This window comes from Lissotriton vulgaris, chromosome 11 (assembly GCF_964263255.1).
Source record: "Lissotriton vulgaris chromosome 11, aLisVul1.2, whole genome shotgun sequence".
Lineage (NCBI taxonomy): Eukaryota > Metazoa > Chordata > Amphibia > Caudata > Salamandridae > Lissotriton > Lissotriton vulgaris.
In genome coordinates, this window is record NC_141699.1 from 782283208 (window position 1) to 782298759 (window position 15552).

At 42.7% G+C, this 15552-nt stretch overlaps 1 protein-coding gene across 2 annotated transcripts in view; it reads right to left on the minus strand.

Annotated features, from left to right (window-relative positions):
• STAG1 (STAG1 cohesin complex component) overlaps positions 1-15552 on the minus strand; it is a 1379617-nt gene that overhangs the window by 276769 nt on the left and 1087296 nt on the right. For both annotated transcript variants that reach the window (XM_086943907.1, XM_086943908.1), the window contains exon 24: positions 13590-13764. In XM_086943907.1, the coding sequence (XP_086800033.1) occupies positions 13590-13764 (175 nt within the window). The remainder of the gene's footprint in view (positions 1-13589; positions 13765-15552) is intronic.

Sequence of the window (15552 nt, forward strand, 5' to 3'; positions counted from 1 at the left end):
CATGCATCTCGTTCACCCATCTGACTGTTTTAAGGTCAACATCCTTAAGGGACAACTGTGCTGTAGCTCAAACAAAAAATCTATCAAAAAAATCAACACTAATTTAAGGTCCCACTGGGGAACAACAAAATGGTCTGAGGATACAGACTGGTTAACCCCTTCAGAAAACAACACAATGGGGGATTTGAAGTGGTATGGGTGGTCTAGCAGACAAAGGAACTCAGACAATGCTGCTAAATATCCCTTTACAGTACCAATTGAACAAACCCTTTGGGCAAAGAAAGTTCAAACTGAAAGATGAGTGAAAACTCTGAGAGCAACGCAACATGCAACACTGCTAAGCCATCTGTCAGAGGAAAAAGATTTTGCTTAGGGGTGACACACTGAAAGAAGGACTTCAAACACCATGGGTCCACTTGCAGTGATGCAAAGAAAGCATTTTGACTCGCTCAACTGGCTTGGCCTATGCAAAAGTTTTTTTTAAAGATTTGACCTATGCCAGAAGTTCTGTAAATTTGATGTCCTACTTATAAGAGAGCCCAACAGGCGCAGTGAAAGTCAACGCAGTTGTCTCTAGCACATTTCAGTTGACAAGAGGAACTTGTCAGGGCAGCACCCTCCTCTTCTCTGCCAAGAACCCCTAGTCCGCTAGATTACGAGGGCTGATGTGATGTCTTTCCAGAAATAGTGGGGAACCTGCGAAAATCTCTTTACATGTGGACAGCATCTTGCTATACCTGACAAACCCAGACACCTCGATCCCTGCAGTAAAAGCCATCTTCTGTCATTTCGAAAAATACTCAGGATATCGGAAAAAGTGGGACAAGTCATTCCAATCCCTATCAGGAAACTGGGCTGAATGGTAGATATCAACAATGCACTGAGGGTCTCCCAGACAGGTTTTCAGTATTTGGCGATTAAAATCACAGGAGACCAGTGTAAGGAAGTGGGTTTCTGTTGCAGTAACTCCCCTACTTTTTGCCTGATGCACTTTTCCTTGGTGTGCCCTGGGTCCCTGCCAATCAGGTACCCAGGGCCTGTGTTCCTTCCCTAAAAACTGTACTAAAGCCTAAACCCAATTGGCATCTATGGCCACATGTTAGCCCCTGGTAAATGGTACCCTAGGTAACCAGGGCCTTGTGACCAGAGAAGACCCCTGAGGGCAGCAGCCTTTATTGTGCCACCCTTAGGGGCCCTGGACCGTGACACACACACACACACACACACTGCCTTTGCAGGCTGAGTGTCCTGGTGCAGAACTAAAAGTCAAAATGGCACACATCCCTGTGTGTAATGCCCACAAATCCACTGCCCTGGCATACATCAGCCACTCCTCTAGCTGGGTGCCCTATGCCAGTGGTGTGGGCACATATGCATGAGCCCTGTGCCTCTACAGTACCCAGGGCCATTTATGGGCACTGTAAGTGCAGTGATGCCATTAAGAGTATATGGTGCTGGGAGAATGTCATTACATACTCTACAGCACCATAATGGCTACAACTAAAGACTAATAATAATAGCGTGGCCCTCAACTGAGCAACGTCCCCTGGTCACAGCATGAAACCCATTCACTGGGCTATACTAGTTCCACAAAATGTATTCCAAAACAAGTTCATATTCTTCGAATTTATTTTTCCATTTTATCAAAGTTGTGTCATCAAAATCAAAATCAACGATCCAGCCATATGAAATTCACATTTTAAGTGTCCAATGCATTTCGGCTATATGCTAGCCTTCATCAGGGACTGGATTCTAAAAACAAATATGAGGATATGTCAGGGACTTAGGTGTCTAAATCACAACTCTATTCACAATTATAACAGGTAAAAGCAAACAATGTGCAAGGTGGATTCAACCGATTAGTTAATTCACCAAGTGAATTACTGAAATATACCACAATAGAAAGTACATCAGTCAAACAAAATGCGTATGCGGTCTGCTATAAAGACAGAAAACTGTTGAGTTCAAAAGTAAAGTGTCAGTTAGCCACCACCAAGATAAACGGACAGCGTATGGAAACGGTAATAAGGAAAAAAACGTGCACTATTAAACAGAAACACAGAGTGAACCAAACGGTCTATATGCAGGATTGAAGGCAACTAAATTATAATGTACATTGACAGTTAACCTCCACCAAGAAAAACGGGCTCCATGTGAAACCGATAGTCAGGAAAACGGAGTGCTGCGTGTTAAAGGTTGCCGGGTGAATCGATCAATAAGAAAACAGTAGCGTAGAGAGAGCCATGAGTAAGTCGGATCTCGTAGAATAGTTCTAACCGCTTACCGGTAATGTTAAGTAGCGTGCCCGTAGCCGCTTCACGAAGGGAGTATCTACTGTGAGTTCGAAAGCCCACGTTAAAACAAACTCGCTAAACATAAACAGACCAAGTACCTCTGTGGTTAGTGAAGATAGAAACGGATGAAAAAAGGTGAAAAAAGCGGGTGAAATTAGGTAACCATGATGGAAAGGTGTTACGCAAAGCGTGTATTGAATAATGGAGAATAATAGAGAGTCAGGTAAAGGAATAAAGGAAAAGCACCATTAATCTGGAAAAGGGGATAAATAAAGATGAATAATGAAAAACCATTAAAGAGATTACAGACAATGGGAAAGTGTCTAGCTGACCAATCATAACTGTAAAATGGTAAACAGGAAGGGTAAACAAAGTGCTTATACAGTTGTGATGGATAGATAATTATAAGAAAAAACAAGCAGAGCACAATTCAATTGGTAGGCTCATGATCATTCTCATGGATAACAAAAAGGGCAATTATAAGAAAACATGCAGAGTCCATACTGATTAATTGTATTATGGTCCTTATCATAGATAACATTTAAATTCTGTTCTCTAATTCATTCCGGTTGGTTTAGGTGTTTCAAGTTTGAAAATCCAGAAATTTTCTCTGCGTAGCATGTTGTTGTGGTTGTCAACACCTTCACTTTTTCGAACAATTTCAAGAATGGTAAATCTGAGTTGGCTCACATTGTGCGAAGCTTCACAAAAATGGGTTGCAACAGTAGATTTGGTCTGTTTGTTGCGAATGTTAGACTTATGTTCGTTAAGTCTCACTTTCATCTTTCTCTCAGTTTTGCCCACATATCCTTGTCCACAGGGACATTTCAAAAGGTATATAACATTCGCCGAATCACAGGTTGCTGAGACACGTAACTTGATCTTGTAACCTTTGCTAGGATGGGTGATTATATTCCCTCTGATGATGTTGTTGCAGTGACTGCAGTTGTGACAGGGCAGTGTGCCATTGAAAACTTCCTCAGGATTGTTCGTGCGAGATTTAATCATGTTCCCCAGGTTTGTGCCTCTCTGATATGCGAAAAGGGGCATTTCGTTGAATATCTTGTTGAAATCAACTTCTTGGGCTAATATCGCCCAATGTTTGGTGATGATGTTTTTAAAGGCTTTACTCTTTGTTGAATATTTCGAAACCACCACAATTCTTGTGTTCTCTTTTTTTGGAGCTTGAATCAACAAATTTTTCCTGTCTTTTTGGGCACATCTCACTTTCGCTTCATCCAATATTCTTTGGGGGTATCCTCTTTTCTTAAATCTTTCTTCCATTTCCTGAATTCTGATCTCTGATGTGACTGGGGATGAAACAATCCGTTTCACTCGCAGCATTTGCGAGTAAGGCAAGTGTGTTTTCAAAGGGTTGTTGTGAAAACTATTGTAATGCAACAGATTGTTGCGGTCTGTCTGTTTCCGATAAATGTCAGTTTAAAAAAGTGACCCATTCCTACGTATTTCTACATCGAGAAACGTGATTTTATTGGCATCTATCTCAGATGTGAATTGGATACGTTTGTCCCGTGTGTTAAGTTCGATAATCGCATTCCTTAATTCGGGTTCTGAAACATACCAAATCACGAACATATCGTCTATATACCTAAATATCATTTTTGCATTAGACTTCCATGGCTCTCGATTGAGGATATATTCGGTTTCGAAATACTCCATGTACAGATTCGCGTAGACCGGAGCCGCCGAGTTTCCCATGGCCGTCCCGGTCAACTGCAAATAATAGTTACCTTGCCATTCAAAGTAGCTGTGGAAAAGAGTGAAATTAAGTAGCTCCATAAAGAACACTTTAAAGTCTGAATCCATTTCCGTATTGAGCAATGTCTGTTCTATCGCCTCAATTCCATCCTGGTGAGGAATAGAAGTATATAAGGATTTGACATCCATGCTACATAACATAACTTCTTCATTCTCTTTTAGCTGAACCGTGCCTAATCTTTCCAAAAAATGGGTTGTGTCTTTCACAAATGTTCTCATCCTCATTACATTTGCCTGCAAGTGTTTATCTAACAGTTGGCCTATGGGTTGGTGAATGCTCCCAACTGTAGATACAATGGGTCGAAAGGGAGGTTGAACCAAGTCTTTATGTATCTTAGGCAACATATGTATTGCCGGACTCCTCGGATATTCTGTGATCAGAAATTTCTTGGGTTTTTCATTTATGATTCCGTCATCAAAGGCTTTGTTAATGATACTGTTTATGATCTTGGCCAGTCGGGTTATAATCCAAAAGTAGATACGTGTGTGTGTCCCCCAAGTGTTTCTCCACCTCTTGCTCATAGTGAGAAGTGTTCATCACCACAATAGCTCCCCCCTTGTCAGCTTTCTGACAAGTGATGTGAGGGTTATTCGCGATACTGCGGAGTATTTGAATCTGTTTCTGTGTCAAGTTATGTTGTCTAGTCTTACTCTTGAAGCTTAGTTTAGATAGCTCTGCTCTCACTAGGTTTTCAAAGGAGTCCAATGTTTTGTGTGTTATGGGAGCCTCATAGGTGCTATGTGGTGTCAATCCTAATAGCTGATCCTCTTTCATATCTCTTATATCGGTAACCACGTTCTCGAAAAAATGCCTCAAGCGTAATTTCCTCATCAGCTTGTATAACGAGATTTCTAACTCCAATTTGCTTGTTTCAGTCGTGGGAACAAACGACATGCCTTTCTGCAAGGTCTCAACAGTAATGTGATCCAGTTTGACGCTGGAAATGTTGATGACAAGATTATTCAGGTCCTGGTTTTCTTCTGTTTCTCCTTTTTCTTTTCTGCCGTTACGCTCCTGGTGGCTGGTGGTTCTTTTTCTTTGCCCTTTGCCCCTCCTGGGTCTTCTTTTTCTTGCCGGCCCTCCTCTAAAAAAGGCTCCTCTCTACTTGTGTGTGGCAGATTTTGACCAGATGTCGAACTTTCTTGAGTCTGTTCTTCACCTGTTTGTCGTTGTTGTCGGAATCTTCCACTTGTCTTGGGTCTGGAAGACTGGTCGCTGCCAGTGGACGATGTGTCTGTGCTTTGAGTGTATGGCCTGTTCTGCCTGCGGTGGGCGTACACCTCAGCCCAGGTGTACACCTCACCGAGCTTGTAGTCCACCGTATCTCATCGTAGTTTTCTCATTTTTCTCTCATTCACATCCTGGGTATGTTTTGCTAGTTGGACCTTGATATCTTCCAGTATCTTTGCCCAATACTCAGATGGTGTACTTTTGGAGAGCTCTTCAGTGACCGTTTCTATCTCCTTTTGTAGTTCCTCCAAGATGCTGGATAGTTCCTCTATTATAAGAAGAATGAGGTCTAGAGAACACTTGTTGCTTTTTGCTATCCATGAGAATGATCATGAGCCTACCAATTGAATTGTGCTCTGCTTGTTTTTTCTTATAATTATCTATCCATCACAACTGTATAAGCACTTTGTTTACCCTTCCTGTTTACCATTTTACAGTTATGATTGGTCAGCTAGACACTTTCCCATTGTCTGTAATCTCTTTATTGGTTTTTCATTATTCATCTTTATTTATACCCTTTTCCAGATTAATGGTGCTTTTCCTTTATTCCTTTACCTGACTCTCTATTATTCTCCATTATTCAATACACGCTTTGCGTAACACCTTTCCATCATGGTTACCTAATTTCACCCGCTTTTTTCACCTTTTTTCATCCGTTTTCTATCTTCACTAACCACAGAGGTACTTGGTCTGTTGTTTATGTTTAGCGAGTTTGTTTTAACGTGGGCTTTCAAACTCACAGTAGATACTCCCTTCGTGAAGCGGCTTACGGGCACGCTACTTAACATTACCGGTAAGCGGTTAGAACTATTCTACGATATCCGACTTACGCATGGCTCTCTCTATGCTACTGTTTTCTTATTGTTCGATTCACCCGGCAACCTTTAACACGCAGCACTCCGTTTTCCTGACTATCGGTTTCACATGGAGCCCGTTTTTCTTGGTGGAGGTTAACTGTCAATGTACATTATAATTTAGTTGCCTTCAATCCTGCATATAGACCGTTTGGTTCACTCGGTGTTTCTGTTTAATAGTGCACGTTTTTTTCCTTATTACCGTTTCCATACGCTGTCCGTTTATCTTGGTGGTGGCTAACTGACACTTTACTTTTGAACTCAACAGTTTTCTGTCTTTATAGCAGACCGCATACGCATTTTGTTTGACTGATGTACTTTCTATTGTGGTATATTTCAGTAATTCACTTGGTGAATTAACTAATCGGTTGAATCCACCTTGCACATTGTTTGCTTTTACCTGTTATAATTGTGAATAGAGTTGTGATTTAGACCCAAGTCCCTGACATATCCTCATATTTGTTTTTAGAATCCAGTCCCTGATGAAGGCTAGCATATAGCCGAAATGCATTGGACACTTAAAATGTGAATTTCATAAGGCTGGATCGTTGATTTTGATTTTGATGACACAACTTTGATAAAATGGAAAAATAAATACAAAGATTTCTTCAAAGAATATGAACTTGCTTTGAAATACACTTAGTGGAACTAGTATAGCCCAGTGAATGGGTTTCATGCTGTGACCAGGGGAAGTTGCTCAGTTGAGGGCCACGCTATTATTTCTAAAAAGAGTACCCTGAAGGAGGGTACACCCTGGGGCACGCTACAACTTTAAAACTAAAGGAGATATGGAGTGCAAGCGAGACTAAATCTCTTTTGTACAACTAAAGACTGACACGTTTGATATCAAACTTCTCAGCACATTAAACCCATACTGATGCCAGTGTGGGATTTAATGTAAGATGCACTACAGAGGGCATCTTAGAGATGCCCCCTGAAACCTAACCTACAATCCACGACTTGTCTGAGAGGCTGCCACACAGCAGACATGTTGCTGGACCCCTGGGTGGAGAACCCCCGCTCTCCTGGGCCTGCAACAATGCACTTGCTGGGACGAGGTGCCAAGCCTCCTCCCCCAGGATGGGCAGGGGAAGCTTCAAAGGCATTCCGCCTTTGTGAGCTTCTCCAGACCACTTGCTGTACTCAGCAACTGACCCCCACCAGTTCTGACCCCCACTCTGGGGGAAGACTGGCAGGAAAACCTACGTCAGGAAAGGGTATGTGCCAGCCTGTGCCAACTCCACTCCTCAGGTGGGAGAGGCAAGGTGAAGCACGACTCCGGCCATCTTGAGGATGGTGAGCCCTACCTATCAATTTGGACATCACTTTACGTGATTGTGTATACATTTTCTAACTATGGTCTGTACACACGGGGTCTCCCCCTTCTTGTGGCTTCATAGGCTCTGTGCACAGCTGATGTTAGCTATTGTTTGTCACGGTTCCCTTTTTCTTTTTCTTTATACACACGCTCCTATTCTGTGTGTTGTCATGCCTTTTAATTTGCGTGGAAAGCCCATGTAGGTTCTTACTAACTTGCTGGGGTATGCATTACACTTACTCTGAGTGGTATCCATGTGTTTGACATAGATCTTATTGCTAGCTACTGATGGTTTAAATGTCAGACATGTGTCTAATTTTCTGTTTATGTTTTTTCTCCCCTCTTTTTTATTTTCCCTTTAATCATGTAAATTGGCAATATAACCCCACAGTGTGGGCATTCTGTATATATAAGTGTTAGGCAATCTTGTGTTGTCCTGAAGATGAACCTTGAATCAGAATAGGGTTCGAAACGTCAACTTTTATACACCAAATGCTTATTTATCTTTGAAATTATTATTTGCATAAGTGTGTATTTTGGATTGTCTGTGTATAATTTATGATATTCAGACTGCCTTCATTTGCCTAAAATTCTCTTGTTTGTTCCTTCCTTGTGTGTGTAAGTTGGGCCCCGGCTGGTGTCCCACTTGTATCACACCTGATTTTTATGCACTTTTTACATTGAAAATTAAACTGTCCGGCTGGACATTGGATATAGAACTATTGAGTCTATATTTATTGGAAGTCATTGTTCTCTGGTCTAGGGACATTGTTTTTGTTAATATATAAGCACCCAAGGTCCCTAGCTTATTGCACCTTTGGGTACCCTTGTTTTTGAAATAGTACCTAGGAGTCCAGCACTGGATTACAAAAGTAACAAAAACATACTTTACCTGCAACTTGAACTTCCTTCCATAGGATAACATTGGTCAAGTTTTTAAGTGTCAACTTTTAAACAATAATATTCCCTAAAAATCGCTACTGTACCCAAAACACTTTTACTTAATTGTTTACAGCTCATGTCCCGGGACTGAATCTAGGATCCAGTCCTGTGGTTAGAAAAGTAATCTACAAAGTAACTAATTGCATTTAACTAGAAATTCTCATTGAGCTCAATGTTGCATTGTGTTTGAAATTGTGTTGCCTACTGCAACAAACTAACTATTGCATTCAAAGAGTCTATTGCCTATTTGAAAAGTATTTAACTAAAGTAACTTATCCCGAGAAAGTATATTTTGATACCTCGTGGGTTCTAAAATAAAACTATACCTTTTGCTACAAAACAATTGGCATAGAGTTCAGTTTTTGAGTGTGCGAGACTATTTGTTGACTGAGTGTGTACAACAAAAGCTTTACACTGTCCTCTCATACAGCCTTACTGCTCGACCAAGCTACCACTTTAGAGAGTAAGGTTATATCTAACTTTAGTCTCTGCCATACCTCTGGGGACTGTGGACTCTGTGCACATTGTACCTCACTTTGGTCCAGTATATACAGAGGCACTTTCTTACTACCAGGCAGAGTTCATTGAAAATCCTTAAGGGGTTTCTTAGGGCTTTCAAACCACTACAGAAAGATGGAGGAAGCTACCCTTATCGCTGATGGGACAAGCCCATATATTTAAAATTATGGTATCCAAATTCCTTTTTTGCACTACAGAACACCCTCCAGGCTGTTTCAGCATCCTGGTTTGACCTTATAGATCAAACACTCTGAGACGATGGCACACCCAGAATAGTTCTATGCACTTTGCAACTATTGGTATACAATGGGGGCTTTGCACTACCAGATAAATAGGCTTACTACTGGGAGAAAACTTCAGTTCTTAAATGACTGGGACATCACACTGAGGGATGACCCGGCGACTAGAGAAGAGAGGCTGGAAATGGAACAAAGACGTATGTTCACTACATATATGGAGGGTCACTTACTTGAAGGGAACCACTGACCCCTACTCAAAGTGCACTAGGACATAGGGGGTAAGATGTGTGGGATGGAGAGGCAGGCTGTCAGGGGTAACTCCTCTACAGAAAGGAAGGCAACTAAGGGAAGTAGCAATACTAGGAGAGTTCCGGCAAAGGGATCTCCTGGCTGCGAGAGAGCGACATTCAACCGGTTGAATCACCATAAATTGAATACGATCTGGCACCCACCCAAAACTACCAATATATACAATTTAAACGCACCTAGGTGGCGGAAGAGATAGATTTGACAGATTTGCCTGATAGCAGTCCACTGGAGGGCCGAGTCTTACGTGAACCACTCCACAACAAGGTAGTCTCTCAAATACCGTACCCTGAATAATAATCGGCCAGACAAACTACGGAAATTAAGGGACAAATGGGAGATAGATGTGGGTCATTTGGAGGATACTGACTGGTTAGGCCCTGAGGCACCCTTGAGGTGGCCATAAAAGCTAGACTTGGACTAATTCAACTTTAGATACTCCACAGCGTTTTTTTTTACGAAAGAAGTAGACTATATAAAATGGGGAGTACCCGATCATCACAATGTTTGAAATGTAATGTGACAGAAAGAACTCCCATACAGTTTGGGAATGCCCAAATGATAAGATACCAGTCAAAGATATCCACGGAAATCATGGCAGCTCTCGAGGCCCCGGTCCCTGACACACCGCAATTCATGAACCTTGGAATCCCATGTGAGTTGTCCAGACTTCACCTGTTTTTCTGCACCTTACGATTCATAGCAGCAAAAAGAGACATCACCAGAATGTGGGGAAAGTCAGAGGCCTCTACCATACAAATGAAGACAAGGAATGATGGTAGTATTAAGGCAGAAAGGGTGGTGTACGAGGCCAGACCATGACCGAAAACATGTGTTAAAATATGTGGAGGCCAGAGAACACAAAAAGGGTTATATTGGAGGAACCCAGGGGAGTGGGAAAAGGGAAACTACGGGACACAAACCTGTGAGGGAGGGAAGGACTGAGGAGTTAAATGATGGCATTGGGCATTTTCCGATGAGGCAAACAAGTCCACCAGAGGAATGCCCCACTTATCAAAGACTTTCCAAACTACGTCTGGCAGAGGACCTCGCTCATAATTGGCAAGTTAACGCCAGCTCAGGCTGTCTGCTCGAACATTCAGAAACCCAGCAAGGTGAATGACAGTTAGCTAAATCCCTCACTAGTGTGCTCCAAACCACAGTCTCAATGCTTCCAGGCAAGGGAGGGGAAGCCCTACTCCCCCTTGCTTGTTGATGTACCACATTGCAGATGTGTTGTCACTCAAGCTCTAAATGTACTAACCTTGGATGGAAGGGAGGAAGGCCTTGAGAGCAGCTGGATTGTTCGCAGCTCAAACAGGTTTATGTTAAGCACCTGTTTCTCCAGGTCCCTGATCTCCAGATCCTCCTAGTGAGTTCCACACGCAAAGGTGATGGAATCAGTCTCTACCTTTGCCAAGGTCAGTGGAGAGAAGGCGATACTACACTGCAGGCTTGTCTTGCCTCCACAAAACTGCCTCACAGCACAGAATAATACGAAGGAGGCCACCATGTTCCCGCCTGTAAAGTAGCTACTGTATTCGGAGGCACCACTGCAGGGGCCCTAATGTCCCAAAGTGCATGACTATGAAAATGCAGGTAACCGGCAGACAGTGGAATCAAAAGACCCTCAGAAAAAGGGACATGCATTCTTTGAAGAAACAATGGTGCCAACTCCTCTATTTTGGCAATCCTCCTGGTGGAGGGAAGGCACGAAGAAGGGTAGTTTCCAGTACAGACCTTGTGCACTGGAACCGTTGGGAGGGCCTCGGGCGAGTTGTTAGCTCATTTATCAAAAGCCTAGGTAAAACAAATAGAGATACTGTTGACTTCAGGTTGCGTGACAATCTCTGGCCACCAAGGTTTGAGCACCCAGTCATCCGGATACAGGTAATGGGGATGCCGACCATCTCAGATGGCCCGCAACCACTGCCATCACCTTGGTGAAGACTTGAAGCGCTGAGGTTAAGCCAAAAGTAAACATTGCAAACTGGAAATACACAGAACCAACTACAAAGCAGCAGTACTGCTTATGAGACAGCAGGATTGGGATGTGGAAGTATGGTCCAGTGACACCATCCAGTCTCCAATTTCAAGGTCATACTTCCAGTTGAAAAGATCTTTTTTCCCTGCTACTGTTCAAGTCTTTTGGATTCCATGTCTGAGGGAGCTCTTGGAAACGTGCCTGGCATCTGCTCCGATGCCTGAATTACAAAGCTCTCCAGGCGAATGATGTGTAGAGAGATAAGGGGGCCCCTTCCAGAAGCTGGGTGATAGCACCTGGCTACTGATCGACTGTCTCGAGGAAGGTTTCGTCCATGCTGCCAGAATACACTTTTGATCAATCAGGGGTTTGTAAAGCATGACTACTCACCCTCCATGAGGGTCTCAAGGGGCTTACGGGCGGCTGCTGATGGTCCTAGTGGGTGTGCAGGATCATTCGAAGAGCCAGATCTTGAGGTACTTCTTAAATTGGGTCAGTGACCCACACTGCCTGAGGTGGAGGGGCAGGGTGTTCCAGATCTTCGCAGTGAGGTAGGAGAATGATCTTCCTCCGGTTTTGGTCTTGTGGATTCTGGGGAATTATGCTAGGGCGCGTAGGGTGGAACTGAGTTATCTGGTGGGTACTTGGAATGCGAGGCTTTGTTAAGGTGTCAGCGAAAAGCAGATTAGGTTCACACGTAGAAATGGAGGGTAGAAGGACCTCTGAGGACGTTCAGCTTCACCTATCCAGAAGGTAATTGTAGGGCCAAGACTTCAACTGATTTCCTAACGATGTGAAATGGCATAACCTCAGAGGATGGGGGTCGAGAAAGGAAATCCATATTAATTTCTGGTGAAGTGTCATGGCCACACGCAGAGGACAGCCATGGGATGTAACAAGGCATCTCCTTACATTTCTTCTGAGCCATAAAAATTCATGGGCTCTGAATCAGAGCCAAAGATATTGTGTATCCTCTTGTCTGTAGTCTTCCACTTCAATTTATCTCCCAGCCTCCCTCTGGGACCTCTTCTGAGGATAAGTATATAAGTATCCGTAGGCAGAGCAACAGAAGGCTGACTGGCATGAAGGCAGGAATTAGTGTCACTGGCATGAACATCGGAAAGTCGAGTGGAGCTCCAGACAAGTTCGAAGCACTGCCAAAAATTGACTCTGAACACATCTATCACAATGGGAAAAGGAATTTGAGGTATTCTTAATTCCTTCATCAGATGACAAAACTGGATTCAGGGAGCAAATGACCAACTGCTTTTGTGATGAATGGAGGGATAATAGTTGCCCACACACTACCTTACTGTGAGAGCAGTATTTTCTTTTTACAAGATTACATGCACATGTTAAAATTTTTCTTTCATTCTTCCTATTCTAAAATTAAAAAAATTGAAATCATTGGAACAGCAATGTGGCACCATCTAAGTAGGCCATTACATTTTAGTGAAATTTAATGTACTGTGTTCAAAGTATATAATATTGTGATACAGTGTGATTATTAAAGAGAAGAAAATGAGGCATTTCCATATTTTTGTTTAAGGTTGGAGAGATTTCTCTGCAAGATCCTGAACGTACAAAGAAAATATAATGTTTATGAATATCAGTGAATATCACAAGACAGAACAGGAGAATTAGTCAGTGTTTCATTGAAAAGAGGAGTAAAAACTCTAATGAAGATGGTGAAATGTGTCGATCAATACTGTCCTGATTCTTCCATCAGTGAACACTTGCCTTTATCCCATAAAAAGGCAAGCTTAAATAAGATCCTTTCTTTCTTCACGGCTGCTGGCTCTCAACACCTTTATCATTACTATAACAAATAATCTTCAAAAGTATGACAAACTCTTTAGATCCTCCCACGACCACAAAGGACATAGCAAATGGTTTTGGCTTTAAGAGCAATTTCTTTGCAGATGAGAATGAAAAACCAAATGTGTAACAGAAAATGAAGTCACACAATTTAAAAGAAATGCTTTAATTTACAATGAGCTGTGACAATAATTCAAGACATTTGTAATGAACATTAAGTGTGCAACTACAAAATACCAGGCCACATTAACAACTCTTCATCCTGACAATTCATGTTCATTTGATTCTTAACTAAAGTGACTTACCCATGCTCTGGTTCTCGTCATCCTGATCAATGAAAACATGGTCCAAAACGAAGTTCAGGAGTTCAGACTGAAGTCCAATATCTGGGTTGAAAACCAGCAGTGACAGTCCTTCTCTTCCTCCTGTAGTCAACTGATGGCTGAAGATCATCAAAAGGTCACAGAGGAGCATGAAGGCCTGCATTAAAAGTCGATTCAACCAGAATAAAAACAATTGATAATGTTAGATGTCTACCTTTTAAAGCCTGCTGAATCACGAGTTAATGTGCGTGAAGGATGGGGCCTGGTAAAAGGCATACAACCATCATACCTGTGCTTTACAATATAAATTGAGTATACAAAGATTTACTTTGTTGCACACCATTTTACATGATAACAGGTTAGTAAATACCAACCATATACAAGTGCTATTGCCAATATGTCATCCTGTGAACATTTGTATAGGATTTCAAACAATCCTGAACTTAAAAAAGAAGAATGGATGTACATTTTAACCACACTTATTTTCACTGCCCGACTTCTGCCTGTCTTACTTGTTGTGCCCAGATACCTCTGACGATCCTGCCTGCTGCTGGTTTCTAGACAATCCCGCTGCCTGCCTTGCTGCGGGGGCCCGCTGCACTCCTCCCGCTGCCACACTCTAGTTACATCACTGAATGGCCGCCGAGTGGAGGGGGGTGGGGGGGGGGGGGCCCTGCTGCGAGAAGACTACATCCTCCATCAGCCTTTGCGGCCAGAGCCGCACCTGGGATCATTGCGCCAAGCGGCGCATAAATTACGACATTATCTCCCGTGTCGCGCGACTAGCCGGGATAATCCCGGGCAAAGGGTGGGCCGTCTGTGGCTGTCCGGGGCCAAACGAGGCCGGGGCGGCGCCCCCCCCCCCCCCCCTTTCGATCTGTGACACTGGACACTGCCTTCATAGTAAGAACTTTCTTGCACATTCATGACTTAATATATGTAACAAAGTCTTTCATACCATTATTTTTGAAAGGGTTATTATTGCTGTTAGGTAGGCTGTCAGACTTAGCTTTCAGCCCCATTAAGAATAATGACTGCAAGATTAACTAAGGGCAGGAACTCCTTGGGGGGAGGGCCAAATAAAGGGACACTTGACCACTTTTTGACCAAGGTGGCCTCAAAGATCGATCAGGAGATAGCGATTGCCGAACACAGATTGTCCCTAGAATTAGCTAATAGAAACTCCTCCCTGGGTTCCCTAATCACAGTTCCATCTCCGCCCCCTCAAGTTACCCAAGTAACCCCGATAAAAGACTGTAGTATTCCTCTACTTCTGTAAGATCGTACCACATCCCCGATTTGAAGTAGGGGGGCACGAGCCAACAGTGAGTCTTGATATCTCCTTAGAAATACTATCGGACGTACCACCTAAGTCACCAGAAAAAATTAAAACACCCAGAAATAAAAACTCGAAAAAGGGGAGGGGCCTGTAACCAGGGTAGACCTCCGAAAACAGCTAAAATCTATACCAGCCCTTCAAAGCCTAAAGGTACATTGAGAAAAGTACCCCTGCCCATAGATTCTAACGATCTAATGAACAATCGTGAGCATTTAGTAAAATCCCTACTCTTACCCCTTATAGAAAAAGTTAAGAGGATATCTGACCAGTTGACTACAATGGTTGAAGTTACAACTAACAATGCCAAACTACTGAAGTAATTGTTGACATCTAAACAACCTAGTATCCCTAGTGGCCAGATACCGGGGGATGCTCATAAAACATCGGAAACATTAGAAAATCTACACACCGCAAAAGAGTCTAACTTAGTCTCTACAGCAACAGATAGTACCCATAAAATTATGACCGGGCCAAAAGCAGCTGATCTAAGAATAATCCCAGAAGATTTAAATATTCCTCCCACTAGGGAACACCCACGATCAAAAATTCAAATAAAATGGGTGCACATATAGATCTTCCCCCAGCTGCTGTCCCCTACGTCATAAT